Here is a 17,673-nt window from a genome sequence, read left to right as displayed (position 1 = left end):
GCTGAGTGATGGCGGCGGCGCCATGGCGGGGTGGGGCGGGGCGCGGTGCGGGCGGAGCCCGGCGCTGGAGGCAGACGGGGCGGTCTCCCGGAAAAACCCTTTATTAGAGCCAGTGCCCGTACACAGCGGAGTAGGGGAAGGGAGCGGGGCCGAGTTGCGAGCTGGTTCCGGGCAGGGGAGGCCGAGGACGGCCCCGGCAGGCACAGCCCGAGGGGCCCGGGAGCGGCTCCGTCAGTCCCGGCCGAGCCCGCGGGCCGTCAGACGTAGCCGGGCTTCACCGACAAGCGGCGGCAGTTGGGGCAGCCGCGGGTCCCGTTGGTCTGGAGGCACCTGCAACGGGAGGAGGTCGGGTCGGGGGGGTCTCCGCGGCCGGAGGCTCCCCCGGGGCGGCTCAGCGGCCACTGCACAGGTCAAAGCTGTTCCCCGTGGGCCCTCCCGCCACGGGCAGAGACTGCATCTCTTTCCTATCCCTTCCAGGGAGGCACGTGGGCAAATTCCTGTACAAAGGTTTGTTCCTGTACTGCTGGAGACAAGTCCAGAGAGCTCATCGGGCGTCTCTCACTGCACAGTAGTTTGATGCTAGTTCTGGTGTCAGTGTGAAACTTTGTTATTAAATTCTGAGTTTCCAGATTAGTTTTCAGAGTGTTTTGTAACACTCGTGTTTTATCTACAATAAAATGTGGTTGAGTTAACTTCTTTCATGGCAGTAGCATGATAACAGTCTGAACAACTTCACCTCTGTGTGCCGCTAGCCAAGGGAGAAAGAGAGGGGACTTGGGAAAAACCCACGCTGGCCCTGGGAGGGAAGAAGTGATTCCCCACGAGGAGTCAAGTAAGAATCTGTGAACTGGGCTGACCACCTACGAAGTGAGGACATCAGTGAATAATTGTTTAGAGGACAAGTGGGAGTGTGATGAGTATGACAAGTGGGAGTGTGATGAGTATGATGGCTAAATCTCACCCTCCAAGGCTTTGAGATTCTTAGCACTGCAATGGGATCCTGCAAGGCAGGATCAAGAAAAAGGTAAGCAGGTGGTCAAGACAAAGACTTGGGGAACAGCACGCATAGGACTGCCGTGGGCATAAGCAGCTCTTTCCTATGACTAATGCCAATGCCAATAATTTTAGTGCTTCCAGCTAATTACTTCAAGTGGAAGAAGTGGGAGCAAGGTAGTGCCTGGAGCTGGTTGTTCTTCTCCCCAATGGACTCTCCACACATGCCACAGTACAGCTCCATCTCCTCCACACATTCATGGAACTTCACCACATGGTCACGCAATTCTTGCTGCTGCTCCTTCGTGCGATAGATCCTTTCACACAGGCAGTGGAGCTTCAGCAGCCCGAGCTGCAAGGACAGAAGGACAGAAACATAAGACGAGCGAACAGCAGGGTGAACACAGACCAGAAACAGGAGTGGGAACCCACAGCCCCATCAGCCAGCTGGAGAAACATCAGCAGGCCTCAACAATTCCTGTCATTAACCCTTCTTTGTGTCACACAAGGTAACACCAGGTTTGAGACACTCAGCAGCTCTTCCACTCATGGTTTCCCTGAGCTACCCATGACATGACATACATCACTTTCCTTTGCTTCCAGCCAGCACATCAGCAGCTGCTCAGGGCAAAAAATGTTTTTCAGGAAGAGACCTCTAGTCCTTCAGTTCTCTGCCTGTTTCATACCCCATTTTCACTGCTTCCCATTCTGCTTTGCCTATCCCATTCTGACTCCTCACTCACTTTTCAGACTTGCATACTGATGCTTACCTGTGCAACTGCCCACAACCAAACACTTCATGACAAAGCAAATCCCAAACACTCAGTGCTTAATGGGAATGCTAATGAGCAACAACAAGCCTGAATACTTCAATGTTTGGCATCTTATATTGCCTGACACAAGACTATGAAGAGCGCTGAAAAGGAGCTGTAGGATCCTACCTTGTTCCCTAGTCCCTCTGCCAGCTCCTGTGCCTTTTCAATGCTTTCCAGAGCCTGTGAATTGAGAGCACTGGTTGTTAGTTCTCAGCCAAATATATGAAAAACAGGCTTTTACGAATGTCCTATAAGAATTACTTAAAAAAGGTAAAGAAGTACAGAGTAAAATTTGGATTAACAAGTATCCCTGCAACACTGGAGAATCAAAAAAGCCTTTTTTGGAGGCTAGATTTCCCTCCCCTCCCAAAAGTTAATCCATGAGAAACGGCTGGTTTCTGAAAGACCACAAGTAATGCAAGAGCTACATTTCTGTCGCAGACAGTCAGTGTCAGTGTTGGCAGAGGCTGGTCCCCAAACAGAGAGAATACAGACTTACTTAAACTCAGTCCCACATGCTCATTTGGGGCTGGGACAGAGCACTATCAAAGCAATCCTTGTCCCCATCCTACCTTGCAGGCTCAATAGTTGTTGGGCAACTTCAATTTCACTTGTACCAGAAGTGAGGAAAGGGATCACCAGCACCAGTACACCACACTCATCCATTTTTTCTTTGCTGTTCATATTTCCACCTTGCCTTACTTACACATGGTGTGATGTAGGAGTGTTCTGATATCCATTTTTAAAATCTGAAGGAAATATTTAGCATAGCAGCTGTCATACCAAATGACTCCCTACTTTCACCTAGATGTCACAGTGTTCTTTGCTGTTCTGATAATAATTAGTCTCTCTTTTCCAAAGTTATTGAGATCTGCTTCCTGTTTGTCCAAGGGGAAGAAGAGGTCTCCCTTGTGATGCAGTAGTTTTCAGGAGGAACATTATAACATTTCTACCCTGTAATTTGGTGTTACTGCTATTGTAGGAGGAGAGGACCAGATGAGATGCAAAAATGTGCTGTGAATGCAGAGGAGATGGCATTAGACTTGTGGTGGCAGCAACAGCCTAGGATAAGGAAATGTAGGAGAGGGGAGCAGGAACTAGAGGCCAACAGGGAAAACATAACTGAGAACCGTGCTTAGGCAGACTTGAGTGTGTACTGGAAACTCCTGAAATTAATGACTATGACCAAGAATCAAAGTGAAATGTGTGGGGTAGGGGAAAAGATGTTGATGAGTCTAGGGGACAGTTTGTCTTGGACAGGATTATGAGACTGCACAAGAATGAGGTCAAGCAAGCTGTGAGCAGCCTGGGAGCATCAATTACATTACATGCAAATGAAATGGACTAACTGGCCAAAGATACTGGGAAGATGGAGGAAGCTTGAACAAAACCAGGGAATCTGCAAGTGGAAAGTTAGCAAATTGCTTTATTAAGTAACTGATGCAGGGATGAATAGCATGAGAAATGGAAACTGGGCCTGGCAAGTTGAAGAACAGGCTTGCGTGAATATTTAGGGATGTGACATCTAAGGAGGTCACATTTGGCCGACAGACGTAAGGTGCCTGACCCAGCAGGGCAGACTTCCCTCTAATGCCTGGAACAGAATACAGGATTCCTCCACTTTGTTCTTCTGTGGGATTTGGTGAGATTAGAATTCTGTGCAAAGCCCTCATCATGTTCTCACAAGTGAGAGCTGCTTGAAATCAGACAGTGGCTTGAGATAGAATCAGTGAATGGAAGAGTTTGATGAGTGCTCTGAATATTCTCTCCTGCAGAGGCCTACCTGCTGTGCCCTGTCCCGTTCTTTTGATACTGAGCTAACTTTTCAAGTCCACAGTTTCTTCTCCCATTGCTGACAAACACTGTGTTCACTTACTCAGATTGCACAATGTGTCTCACCCAACTGATTCCCTGATGGAGGCACTCAGATGCTGACAGAACCCTGAACTGGTCTATTCTGACATATACTGGACATACTGATTTCTGGGATACTTCATTTGAGCTAAAATTCTTGGTGTCTCAGTATGAGTGATAAGAGCAAATTTTCATCATTGTTAGACCCAACCAGCATCTCGATGTGGCACTTTGCACAGTTGTTCAGAGCTAGTTCAGGGCTAACCTTTGAGCATTTCATTCTGTGGCTGAGTAATGTTCCTGCCGTGCAATGTCCTGCATCTAGTGCAGTCTGGATTTTAACACACATACACAATGTCTACGCATTTTCAAAATAACTAACTTCACCCCCTTGTTCTACATTGACCGGTTGTTTATCCCCAAATAAAATAATAAATATCTCATTCCTCTGTTTCACATCAGAGTTTACAGACCATCAAAGTTTCTCCAGGACTTTTATGCCACATTTGCCTGCAAAGCACATGGTGGAGCTGTAGAGCTGTCTAAACTTCATTAGCACATCAATGAGCTTAGTCATAGAGCTAAAAAGTAGGCAGGAGAATCTATTTCAGAGCATAAGGCTTCCTTCCTCCAGTGCTGGTTTCTTAGCATAGAGCTTAAAAGTCATCAGGATTGACTAATGAGGCAATTCTGTAACTTAGCAGTCTGACTCAGAATGGATGCTCCTACCATTAGTTACAAATTCCTGGCTCAGAGAGACCATTCAGAGAAATATAATTCTACAAGCAACAGACCCTGTTGGTAGAAACAAGGGGGTACAGGTCTCTTCTGAACTGTACCCTCACCACAGTGCAGTACAAGACTGTGCTCTGATCTTGTCCTACAAACCTCTGTAGGAACAAGTTTGTAACTGACCTTGTCCAGCTCCTTTTGCATCATCCAGCACTTAGTCACTCCTAGCAGCACCTGGATCAGGCCCAGGCGGTTCCCAATCTCTGTCATGATGCTCATGGAAGAATCATACCGAGGGAAGGCTGTCTGCAGAAGCAGGGAGGAAAACACGTTTTGCTATGAACTGCTTTTCATGCCCTCCTGCTATTCCCCCTATCCTTCCTGGCAGGGAGGAGCTGTACCTGCACGTCCCTGCGGCTGCGATGGATATCTGCGAAGCAGAGCAGACACAGTGCTTGCAGCGGCCGGTCACCATGCTGCAGGGCAATCTTCATGGACTCCTGAAAGAAATTGCCTCTGGTCAGTAGAACAGCTTCTTCCTGGTTCAAAACAGCAAGGCTGGGACTTTGGACTCCAGCCTCTAAAAGCTCAGCTCCAAAGAAGTGGCACCATCTTTTAAGGCAAAGAAAACATTTTGCACATGTTCCTAACCAAGGGCCATTCATAGACCTAAATTTTGAAGCCCTCTGGGCTAGAGAAACCACAGCTCTAGGACTGGAAGGCAGCAGGAAGATCTACAGTCAAGTGTGCATGGCAGGGTATCTCTCTCTCTAGTGGTGTGGCAGGATGCCCTGGCAGAGCCCCCAGAGCTCTGCCCGTGCCCGTACCTCACAGCAATCCATGGCGTCTGCCAGGCGCCCCAGCTTCCGATAGGCCACGGCCATGTGGTACTGGCTCATGGCACGGTACTTCAGGCTCCAGCCCTTCCCGTAGTCATTCACCAGCTCAGCCGCTTTACATGGGAAAAACAAGGCTTTCTCGTAGTCCTGGAAGGCACACAAGCACACAGACAGCAGTCACAGCAGAAATAAAGCAAAAAAGAGAGAAAGAAAAAGACCAGATATTTTTTATTTACTAACACTGCAACAGTTACCAGATTTCTGTACATCTTTAAACTTGTGCTGCTCCTCTTCCATGTGCAGTATTTTGGTGGATATCAAATTGTGAAAATGGAATTGCCATAAACTGAATTCTTATTATTCTCTGGGTTCAGGACACTGGGGCAATGACCCAGCAAACGAATTTGATGTAGTATGCCATTAACTTTATTCTGCAGAAACCATTTGCCCTCCTCTATAAGCAAAGGCAGAAAACTTTCTCTGCTCTTACATCATCTCTACTTGTAACACCTACATGCAGCCTTCATTTTCTCTAAATGGTGGGTTTGGATCTCCAAGAAGCTCATTATCCATCATTGCAGGAAAGAGGAACTAAGACCCCGGCCTCATCAAATTCACAAAAAGTAATAATACATCTTAAACTTTTTTTTTTTTCATTAAAAGCATGCTAGAAATAAATCTTATTTTAAAATAATTATGTAAAACTTATCTTAATATCTAAAACCATTCTCAAGTAAGTTATATGAGACTGCAGAAGTGAAAAAGTCCTCATATTTTTTTTTCATTCTCTACTATGCAGAAAGGAAACCACAGCTTCTCAAATTTCCTTTCTCCCTTCTTATTTCACACCTGAAAAGTATTCAGCACAATGTTATTTTCTTTATTTTTGGTCACCACGCTTCATGTGATGATCTTCTATGAGTGAAGAAATCAAGACCTTGTGAGAAAAACCTATTATTTGCTGTTTGTACCTGAAGTTAGAGCTGGCAAATCACCTCTGTGCTCAGTCCCTGCCTGGTTTTACCTACAGCTTGCTGGTAGCTATTTGCCTACAATAGTGGTAGAAATAGAGAATCCATGAGTTTTGGCTGCCAGCCCTGTGTCTCTGATGTGATCTTCTTTGAAGCTAAGTTTGATCTCTTCCACACACATATTCACAGCTGCTTCTGCTGTGCTGTGTAAACATGACACTAATCCTCCCATCCTTACTGTGGAGGAGAGTACTCCATTTGGATTTTACAAAGGGATTTTAGCTTACAATGCTCTCTCACTACTTCACTTCCTATAGGGAAGACAAAGGCTGAAATCCATGTGATTTCAATGCTTCCCTGAATCTATGGGACAATCACCCTCCTGCCCCTTAGGTTACTGTACCTTTATCTGGGTGTAGAAGTTCCCCAGGCTGCAGCAGACTCGACACTCCAGCATCTTGTCATCGTTGTTGTGTGCGTAGCGTAAAGCTTTCTCAAAGCACTCCAAAGCCTTCTGGAAAATGCTGAGGCCCAAGAAGGCATTGCCCATGCTGAGGCTCACCTGGCCATTCAGCTGCATGCTCACAGTGGTACCCTGCATGTTCAGGCACGTCTTACAGTAAGAGATTGTTTTCTGGAATTCACAGAGCTTCTCATTGCTGCGAGCCAGGTTTAGGTAGCTCTCTGTAAGGAAATCTGGGTCTTCCAGCTCCCGTGCTGTGTCAATCTGGACCACTGCAAACTTTAAGTAGAGAAGATAGTGTTTACAAAAGTGTGTAGTTTATTTAAATACAGCTCAAGCACCCACAGAGTAGCACCCTGTACTGGAGGAAGAGGCTCATCTCTGAGCAGGGCAGACAAGGCCATCAGCTCACGGAGAAGCATTGTATGCACTGAGCAGTTATCTGGTTGTTTAAAAGGCCTATGAAGACTCAGAAGAAACATCTCCCTCCTTTCGCAAAGTCTCTGGGCAGGGAAGATGAACTAGGCTGGCTGTAAGGGGAAAACGGCTGTTAAACGGCCCTAAAGGGAGGCTGGTGAAGCAGGAAACATCTGACACAATGCAGTTCTGTTTTCTTCCACTCATTGTAATGTATCCCACTTTCTCTGGAATTCCTAAGCTATTAAAATAATCTATTATTAGAAAAAAGTAAGCTACTTCTTTAAGGAATTTTCTACTGATAAATTGCTGTCTTGATTTTGACAGTCTTGGTTCTGTAACCTCCAGAATTTGTTGCATACTGCTCTCTTAAATGAAGTCTCTTTCAGGCTGCAAACTCTTCTATGCAGTAACTCTTATGTTCTGTGATGAAGCAAGCACAAGCATTCAAGCTGGCTTGAATTAGTATCAGTAGCAAAGGTAAATAGTTAGCAATTTTCATTAGACATTATCAGTTAGGATTATGGATGGCAAATTCCAAAGGAATCAATTACTTCCTTTTTATGTTGTGGCTACACATAATAATTTAGGCTACTAGAACATTTTACATTATTTGGAAATAAAACCAAAGCCAAACAAAAAAACCACACATAAAAAAAAAACAACCCAAAAGCAACAACAACAACAAAACAAACAAACAAACAAACCAAAAAACCCTACAAACCCACACAAAAAAAACCCCCAAAAAACCCCCAAAAAACCCCCACAAAAAAACCAAAAGAAAACCTCCTAACATCACCAACCATAAATTGTGTATGTTTGGTTTGTAATTATCTTCTCAGTTTCCATTACAGTTTAGGAAATCTCCTATGTGGACTCAGTGATGTACACTAGCTCATGCTTCCCCACATTCCCTTAACTTTGCACAAGTTCTTCAGTATTTCCTGATTGCCACAGCCTCTTCTCTTCGTGCAAAGTAATTTTTCCTCTCCAGAACAGGTTGAACATCACAACCCTTCTTAAATCACTTTTTATTTCATGCCTTTAATTCTGACCCTTTTTCTCCTGATATTTCCTCTCTCAATGGCTTATTGCTAAAGTTCTTCTTTCTCTATCCTTTCACCAGTTGCTCTCTAAAATCTTCCATTTGACTGAAACCATTTTTCCTTCCTAATACTGTGAAGAACTAAAATTTACCTACTCTGATCCCACTTTCTGTTCTTTTCTCAGGTAAGAAATTATGTTTGGGTATACTAAGCCCACTGTTTTTCCTTTTTTTTTCCCCATGAAGTCTTCAGTATTTCCTTCAGGTAGCTACATCTTGCCCTTTTTTCTTCTTACCTCCCCAGTCAGTTTGTTGGTTTTGCCAGCACCTAATTTCACACCACTTAACAGAATTGTTTGTTTTCAAATGTTTTCCAAGTGTATTAATACCTCTCCCTTCTTCTTCATCCTAAGTACTTGGTTTCAATATAGGGCTTTGACACGTGCATGGCTTTACCAGTAAGGTGTGCTCCTCTCCCTGCTCCAATTCCAAACACAGCTACCAAAAACTTTTCAATGAGATGTAGACACCCCTTTCACATTTTGTTCTAAATGCCGAATGATAGGCAGTCTAGTAAGAGACAACCCAAAACATCAGGACAAGAATATCAAAGCCCTTTAGTAAGACCCTATTTCAGGCTGGGATAGTTTTTAAGACTATTACAACACTCTCTTGCCTTGTCTTACAGATTCTTGAGTTGCCCTCCCAAATGCTGCCTGCTGCTCTTTGTACACATCCTCTTCTCAGATTCACACACCAGCTTCTTTTTGCTCATTTAATTAAACTGTTTATCCTCATGTGCTTGAAATGTAACTTCAGCTGCTTTTTACCACTCTTCCATCAAGCCCCACATCTTTCCTTCTTTCTTCTATACTGTCCTGACAACTGGAAGCTGCTCTCTGACCTCAGCTGTGAGACATCTGGGATGTCTCAATTACCTCACCAAAACAGCATCTTCTTTTCCTCTCTTAATCAGCCCCCTGGCAAACAAATAATTGTCATTAGAAACCCCCAATATAAGATATATACTAGATATGAGCCAGAAGCTGAACAAGATAACAGACATGTATCTATAAGAGAGATACTTATCCTACAGAATCCACTTGGAGTTCTCCTTTTATGCTGACATACAGACTGTAAACAGTCTATACTGGACAAAGGCCCTGCTCTCATACCTTTTCTTGAAGCCTGATAACATGGTGTGCCTGTATGTGGGAAATAATCAAGAGAGCTTCCCATGAATAACTGGAGAACTTAAATAACCAGGAATCCTGATGAACCAGACCCAGTGAAAAATCATATTCTGTGTATCTTGTGGGCTGGAGCTCTTGGTGAGCACAGTGATCACACCAGAACATGCACTCAATAGCTGGTATTTTCCATTTCACACAAACACCCCCCACTTCAGGTTCCGCTCTCCAGCCACGTTCCATCGTGGGTGCGACACAATGGCATGCATTCTTCTCCCCTTCACCTTACCTTCAGCATGTCTTTGTATCTGCCCATCTCTGCGTGAGCAGTGATGAGGCAACCCAAAACCCGAAACCTGCCAGCAGGATCCGCAGACTTCTCCAAAACCCTCATCCAGACTCGCAGGGCCTTTTCGGTCTGATTAGACTGGTAAAGATGGAGTCCTTTCTCTATCTGCTGCTTTGTCTGGTCCTGACCCATCTCCCATGGATTAAAAAGCCTCATACACTAACCTCTAAGGATAGCAAAAAGGACGTGCTTACAAGAGAACACAACGTAAAATGCCCCTCTAGAAGGGGGCGGGTTGTGTGCTCAGAGGGCCCAGAGCCGTAAGAGCCCAGCCATGTCAGGGGGCTGCAGCTGTGGTAGGCAATGGCAAGCAGTGGTTGCTCAGCACTGAAAGCAAAATCCCAAATCCACTAGGCAAACACCTTGCTTGCTAGGGCTCCATCACTGCATTCGTCTGTCCAATCCCATAAACAAAGAGCAAAAGCACGACAGGGAGAGAAAGAGAAAAATCTCAAGCCTCAGGAGTGAAACTCAATCTGAACAGCCAGTGCTGGTCTCCTCCCCATTGGCTGCAGCTGCTCCTGCCAGTCCAGCTCACGTGGCTCCCAGGAATTCTAGTCAGGCTCCCCAGCTCCCAAGGTCACGGTGCCAACTGCCCACCCCTGCCCGCCAGTATGCAGCTTATAAATACCCCAGGGAGAGACAATTGGCTGCAGTCACAGCCGCAGGATGCCTCGGCTGTCTATTTCCTCTCTGGCCATCCCCTCAGACAAGCACTGCTGGTGGTGGGCTAGCTTGGGAGGAAGCAGACTCAGCTGGAATAGTAGCTTTAGGAAAAATATATGCCTTAAAAGTCAGGTGTGAACAAGGCAACTTCAGTGTGTACACACGTGCAGTGTTACACTTGCAACAACGTACTTGATATTTTGCTAGGCACAAAATCAGCCTCCCTTTTGAGGACCTCATTTGGCATCATGGACTTTTTTTATGGACATAGGTCAGCTCTGTCACAGACTTGCTGCAAATACACCTCTGACTTCCTAATTTTAGGGACCAGGAGGTAACCATCCTGGAAGCCTTTGTTCTTGACTGAATGTCGCTCCCTGTCATCAGATGAAAGTGGCAGTCCTCCAAAAGTTTCCAGCAGAAGTCAATGGCACTGTTTAAGTTCTGCATCCAGAACTTGATGATCTTTTTTGATGAATAACAATAAAGACACAGAACAACAAGTATCTGCACATTTTTGCTGCAGGAGAGGTGTTAGCCTCATTAAAAGACAGGTTTATGTCTCCCACACTGCAGACTGGTTCCTCTAGGAGTCACATTTAATACTCTCACCAATGTGCTGCAGCCTTGGTGGTCCAGAGATTTATTCAGTCCTTCTTAAGAAGATAGACCAAACCTGGGGAGAGGGGAGCAGGTGGAGAATGCTACAGGGATATTGAATGTTTTCAGATGTAGAAGTTCCAAGAACCAGTTTTGTGATCCTTTAACTGGGCAAAGAGAAGCAATTTGAAGTTTTAACAGACCGGCCTGCAAAACCAGTCATGTCTCCAGCTGCCTCCCTGCTTCTTGGTGAATTTGGTAGCAGTTCTTCCCCAAGCAAAGGTCAATACCTACAGAATCACATCAAAGGGTACCAATCAGACTATCCTGGTCTGTCAACAAAAACTCAAGGGAGCCTTCCTGAGGTAATATCCTTAAGGAAAGAAGGATGCAAAATAAGGAATGATAGTCTACCCAGAAGCTTTACATCATAGCAGTCATGATCTTAAGGGATTATATCTGTCCTTTACCCAAAACTCCCTCAGAAAAGTATTTCAAAAAGAAAAACATTTTAAATTGTAGAAGGGTTTTGCTACAATAAGACTGATTCTCTTTTGGGAGCTCATATACACTGTGATATTTGCATTATTTAACTTAGCTTTGTTTTTCAGAGATGTAATGTGCTAGATGATATTTCAACATAGACTATATGTAGTCTCAAACTCTGGAAGTAGAAACTATGGAAAAATCTACAGAAGCTAAAGAAAACTAATGGTGAGGCACTGCTGGGTAATGTGCGAAAATCACTTCAGCAGCATTGTTAAAATTTTTAGCTAGGTACTTGGTAGATTTTAGGACTTGCAAAAAAGTCTGATTCAGAATATCAAAAAATCTTTCTTCCTTGCAGTAATTCTTTTATGTCTCTCTAGATGTAGGTGATGGGATGGAAACAAGATGCAGAAGATCAGTCCCCATGGAAAGCATTGACAATGGTGAGGCCATTCAGATTTCTAGACTTGGGAGAAGTTAAGAGGCCACAAAAGCAGCCACTTGGAGCCTGCTCTGTAACAGAATCAGCCAGGAGTCAGGGATGGGGAAAACAAAAATGACATCATTCTTGGTAGGTCAGACTATTTTGCAAAATTAACCTTCCACAAGTGAGCTGCCTGTAACTCAAACTCATCCAAGATTCTTTTGGACCATGTCAGTAAAGCACTGCTCCCTTCCCCACACTGCATAGCCAAAATGAATAGGGTGACTTGCAGCCTGACAAAACCCATCTAACAGGAGATGATCTGCCCTGCATTCTGTTAACCTCACTTTGCCTCCTTGCTTTTGAGCACTACGAAACAGTGCTTAGTTTCTTAGGAATCAATTCGCAACTCACCTGTTGAGATAAAAACACCCTAGTAAAATAAGGGCTAAATCCATCAAGTTCAAATGGGTCATTTTCAAAAAACCAGGAACATGCTCTGATATGGAACACACCACTCTGAGCCCAGCTGCAGCTGCCTAAATAAGGAGGGATAAAAGATCAACACTGCCTGCCTGTACTACTTGAAAAAAAGCAATGGCATCTGTTTGTAGCTCAAGATAGCTGTAATTCATTCAAGATTCAGGTACAGCTTCTACAGATAATAATCCACAGTTTCTCCTCAGGAAGTGCAAATAAATGAGCCTGAATGGTGCTTGGCAACATCAAATAAGGAAACCTTACCTGTCATACACGCAGTGCGACTCATCACGCACTCACTTCTTCAGAGAGACCTCACTGACCTGCTTCTCCTCCTCCCCCCTGCTCTCCATAATGCCCCCGGTGACTCCTTGCTGCATGAAGAGAGCAACACGTGGCAGGAAAAGTCAGGAAGACTGCAGTCAAAACACATAGTGAAAGGTGGAGGTGGATGTGAGAGGAAAAAGGTTTCTCCTGGAACATTCAGCATCAGGATTTCATCTACAACTTTGTGTATTTCCTACAAATGCTGATAAATGTAACAACTCACGTGAAAATGCTGATTATTTTCAGAGATTAATATACTGGCTTTTAGGTGCAGTTTGATTGTGTACAGATTGGTGGTGGCCTTTTAAGTTGAAGAAAAAGCCTTAAAAAAAACCCCAAAAAACCTCTGACCCAAGAGTGATCTGGTGTCAGTTCTGTAAGATGCAGCTGGCAGAGCTTTGATTGTGTAAGACAAGGTGAGCGAAATTTCTGCACAAGCTGGAATCTTCCATTCAGCCTAAACAAACCCTTTTTCTGTTTCAATTGTTTCTCTCCATCCTTGGTTTCAAGTTGTATCCAAACTGAAATCCCTCCAGCCTCTCTCCTCAACAGCTGCAAATTAAGTGCAGGGATCCCAGCACAGTCTGTAACAGGTGGCTCTGTGCCTTGTGCCGCAATTGGTGCGCTCAGGGCAAGGAATGCAGCACTGAATCCTGATGCTTTGCAATTGCTCTCGGATTTACAGTCATGTAGGAAGTGATGGGGTGAAACAGAGTATCCCAGATAACACAGGAAAAGGACATGGAGGAGAAACATAGCTGTTCTAAAAACGCTTGCAAGTCTCCAAGATGCAGGACAGCAGAAGGAAGCAATAACATCAGGAAATTTTAGGAGCTTTCAAAAATGCACCAAATCAAGGCCATTGTGGTACTTTCCTTCTGAGAGAGGCAATATTCGTGTCAAACTTGTGGCAGGTTTCTAAATGCTTTGGCTATGCCAAATACTTCTTATTAATTTGAAGTGAGACATCATAGAAGATCTTAGTTCTAAGAGCAAAGCAGGTAGCCTTTGTTTATCACTAGTAAGTAATCCAAATCCATTTGCTGTTTCCCTGTGTAGCACTTCCAGGATGAGGAGCACTGAGGGCTGCCTTGATGGTACCTTGATGCTGCAGAACCAGGACAGATTCAGGCAGCTTGGCTATGTTCCTGGAAGGGGAAGGCGTGCAGCTTGTGAGAGTGGCATCAGCTGGTGCCTCTCTAATCCCACACAGCACCACGCACTGGTGCTGCTCCTACCGAGCTGAGGGCTGCTGCTCTGCCCAAGGTATTGAGCCCCTGAAATACCCTGACACACCAATGCACAGGCAAGTGCCTGCATGGCACCAGTTCCGTGAGGCTGGATATGCCTGCTCCTCACTCCCAAGTGTTGCACATATGTGCATTATCCAAGATCCTCAGCTTTTCCGTATCTAAAGGAGACTCGACTGTCAAATGATCAAAATGGATGTATATCAACCAGAAAACCTCTTCCATTTCTACTCAGAGTAGCTCATTTACACAGAAGCAAAAGCCCAGGGTGATATTATACATCCAGAACAAGGGGTATTGGGCCATGAATATCTTTGTGTCTCGCAGCTGAGAAACTGTAAAATAGTTAGTTCTCTTATCTTTCTCTTCATGTTCTCACACTTGGACCCCAAAAAGAACCTCAAGTTTAAGACACAAATACAACACACAAGGACTCTTCTCAAACAGTTTAATAGCAAATAAACAAAGGAAGGTACCACACTTGGCATATACAAAATGACTTGTTGTCGGTGTGTCTGTGCAATTAAAACAGCTTTAAGTTGCCCTTTGGGACAAAAAGAAAAAAAACACACACACAAAAGGAAGAAAATTCCTTTAACACATACTCGCTTGTTCCAAACTTGTAACAAATCTTTTAATTTTTAAATCCACTACACAAACTCTGTGATCAGATCAGAAAAGCAACACGCGCTCCTCTGCTTTTTAAACCATTAAAGTAAAACCTGTAATTCTCTACAGAGTACAACACAATTTCACACAAAAAGACAATTTGTTTTGCAAATCAAAACAAGAAAAAAAGGAACAGCTCAAACAAGGTAAAGAAAAGCATTTCTACGACTGAACCACGACTTCGAGTTGATTAAATCCCGTTAACTGCAGAACAGACTCTACATTTGGTCATAGTGGCAATTTGTTTTCTCGTCACATTGTGAATCACTTTACATTGTTTTCTAGTAGAAAAGGCAAAAAACTGTACAAAACCCCTAGTGTTAAATACAATGTTTGTACCAATAAAAAAGCCCACAGGTTTGTCTCCAAAATGTAAATTTTCTTTTTAAATTATTCACAAAAAGCAGCCAAAAATCAGAAAGGCAGCTGCTGCTCCACTGTCTCAAATCCATTAAAACCACCACAGAACAATTAAAACAACCAAAGGAAGAAAAGGAAAGAAGAAAGGAAAGAAACACCCAACATTTGGCATTTTGGTTTTCTTCAGATATTTTTCCACAGGTTTCCCCAAGGTTCCTTACGGAACCAAACGCACATGTACAGAAACGTACTGGCAGCTCTTCCACACACTGCAGGCCATCAGTGCCTCCTGGCACACAGCCCTGTGCATTCAGACTGTGGGACTAACAGCAGCCAGCCCCCAACCCTACTTCCCAAATAAATGAGTCTCTACCCTTTTTCATTCAGCCTCACGATTCACTCCCAGGTACATGTATAATATTCAAATTGTTCTCTTTTGTAAGCAGATTAAGGACTGTCTACACAAGTCTGGTCAACACCTATTGAGAATACAGTATCCTCAACCAACTCAGGAGTAGGACAGAAAACAATCTTTGCATCTTTACATTATCCCAAACACTGGACAAAATTAAGATTTCTATCCAGTCAAACTCTACTTGTTTTCTCAGCAAAAACCCTTCTCCTGGAATTCCATTTTACATTATTTCAACTGTTAAGATACTTACACTAGCTTGCTGCTGCTTCTGACTGAAACTTCATCACAGCACACACTCTTCAGGTGCCTTCATCTAGAAGCTACTTCCCAGTTTCTACCTGTGCAGATGGTACGTAGGGCAGGGGAAGCCTGCTACCCAGAGAGCAGTAACCTGTTCTAGTTCATCCTGCAAGCCATCAGAACTGCTCAGCTCATTACCCAATTAAAAATGAAACAAAAACTAAAAAAATCTCCGCAGAGATTCCCCAGCTAAGGCCCTTGAAAAGAGAGCTGGGGATGGTACCCTGTTCAGGTAACAGCTTCAGAGGCTGTTGTATTGTGCTTGTCATTTGGGAAAAGAGCCAGCAGTTGTAGGACCAGTGTTACAAATGCTTTCTCCGGGAAATTTAAAACACTTTATTTCTTGAGCTAACCTAGATCCTTCCAGAATCCTGCCACCAAACTCTGATGGTATTAGACTGGGGCTGGACTTCACAGAAATGTGCCCTGAGTTGTGCAAAATGCTCAGTGTTTGAAATGAGCCCTAGCTTCAGACAGCTTTGGAAACAGAAATGTTGTGAGTTCCCCCACCTTCCTGCTCCCAGCTATCCCCTTCCATCAAAACTTCCACTAGGGGAACAGTGTAACCAAGCACCCTCAGAGCTTCTGACAGCACTGGAGATGGAGCAAGGTCCAGGTGCTCTGTCAGACAGACAGTCTAAGTGCACAGGTAGATGCCCTCAGGTGGCTTCCGATCAGATATTAGTCATACCAAAACCACCAATTTAAAGGATACCTTTGAAACCCATTAAATTGCTCAGTTTTTGCACAAACTATAGAAAACAGAGAGGTGAAGGTGATATATACGAGGGTGTGAAGAAAACAGCAGGAAACATGCACAACATTTCTGGGCACTATCTTAGTTTGAAAGATTAAAACAAAAACATCACATTTTGCTGAGGAGATTGTAGTTACAAAAAAAACCCAAGCATGCCAGAGCTTAACAAAATACAACATCAATTTTGATCAAATTTTCACTGCAGACTGATAATCACACAGGGAAGCAGGGGAAAAAATAAAAATAATAATTAAAAAAAATCCCAGTAAATGTCAGGGCAAAAATGTAGCTACAATCAGAGGAAAACGTAGTTCAAGTGTTTTCTGTTGATGCCACTTCAAGTCACAAGTTTGAACTCATAGAAACACATGCTGTCTCCTCAAGCACAGAAACCAGATCAGCAAAATGTGACTAGGAAGTCTCCTGAAAGATTGAGTCACACCATATAATTGACTTTTTCTTCGAACTGTGTTTTTAAAACTAAGCACACAGAAAAAACTAAGCCTAGAAAGTGATTGGCTGTATGTTCACAGAAATACAAATACTCCACAAGGTATGCTAGCAAGGCTGCTCTGAAGACAAATTACAAAGAATCAGATTCACAAAATCAAGTGGTTATCTTACGAAGGTCTAGAAAAATAGAAATTCTTTTATATTCAAATGCAAGTTTAAATATTCCCCTTCAGCAGTCTTTCTAGCAAAACCAATTTGGCAGCACAAAAAAAAAAAAAAAAAAAAAAAAAAAAAAAAAAACACAAGGTCAAAGGTGAGAGTTCAAGCATCAGAGAAGCTGAAGAGACAAGGATTTGGACGATGTACTTGAACGCCACATCGACATGCTTTAGGCACAACGATGAACAAACGGCAGGAATCTAGAAAAAAAAACAAACCAGAAAGAGGGAGACCCACTGAGTTACACAGAGCAGTACATCCAAACACGGAGAGAGAGAACAAGAATGGGCACTGTACAATGAGATCTCCTGGGGAAGGGAGTTGACAGGGAAGGGCAGCACATGCCAACGATGGACAAGTAAAAGTCAAAGTACATGAAAGACACCAAGTAAACATCAAACTGCCAGAAACCAAATGGAAGCAGAGGCCTGGATTTCCCTCTCAGCACCCAGTCTGGGGAGCATTCCACAGCCTAGTGACACACTGGTTAGAATGCAGTCACCTTGCCCCGTGCCCAGTGTGTCTGCTACCTCTGTTTAGAACAGAGTAAACTCCCTCCCCAGGAGACCGATTCCAAAAAATATGGCTCCAGGGCA

At 43.9% G+C, this 17,673-nt stretch overlaps 2 protein-coding genes across 12 annotated transcripts in view; both read right to left on the bottom strand.

The window, feature by feature from the left end:
- Positions 1-85: 85 nt before the first annotated feature.
- On the bottom strand, positions 86-10,152 carry RAPSN (receptor associated protein of the synapse). The gene is made up of 8 exons (XM_041414601.1): positions 9,609-10,152; positions 6,608-6,946; positions 5,222-5,380; positions 4,796-4,894; positions 4,578-4,700; positions 1,935-1,988; positions 1,146-1,345; positions 86-330 (listed from the first exon to the last, which is right to left on the bottom strand). The coding sequence occupies exons 1-8, from the start codon at positions 9,822-9,824 to the stop codon at positions 258-260; spliced, it is 1,263 nt and encodes a 420-aa protein (XP_041270535.1). The 5' UTR covers positions 9,825-10,152; the 3' UTR covers positions 86-257.
- A 4,192-nt stretch (positions 10,153-14,344) lies between these two features.
- CELF1 (CUGBP Elav-like family member 1) overlaps positions 14,345-17,673 on the bottom strand; it is a 56,665-nt gene continuing 53,336 nt past the window's right edge. For all 11 annotated transcript variants that reach the window (XM_041427441.1, XM_041427449.1, XM_041427455.1 and 8 more), the window contains one exon: positions 14,345-17,277. The gene's annotated coding sequence lies outside the window, so the exon portion shown is untranslated. The remainder of the gene's footprint in view (positions 17,278-17,673) is intronic.

The sequence above is a fragment of the Onychostruthus taczanowskii genome, unplaced genomic scaffold (genome assembly GCF_017590055.1).
Source record: "Onychostruthus taczanowskii isolate IOZ18803 unplaced genomic scaffold, ASM1759005v1 scaffold1, whole genome shotgun sequence".
Lineage (NCBI taxonomy): Eukaryota > Metazoa > Chordata > Aves > Passeriformes > Passeridae > Onychostruthus > Onychostruthus taczanowskii.
Note: the sequence above shows the minus strand (reverse complement) of the source record. Positions and strands in the feature narration are given on the sequence as shown.

Excerpts from the sequence above, each read along its gene's own strand:
- RAPSN (XM_041414601.1), bottom strand. The coding sequence starts at position 9,824 with ATGAGGCTTTTTAATCCATGGGAGATGGGTCAGGACCAGACAAAGCAG. Across the intron at positions 5,381-6,607 it reads ACTTCTACACCCAGATAAAG|GACTACGAGAAAGCCTTGTT; the intron begins GTACAGTAACCT and ends TGTGCCTTCCAG. Across the intron at positions 1,989-4,577 it reads TGCAAAAGGAGCTGGACAAG|GCTCTGGAAAGCATTGAAAA; the intron begins GTCAGTTACAAA and ends CTCAATTCACAG.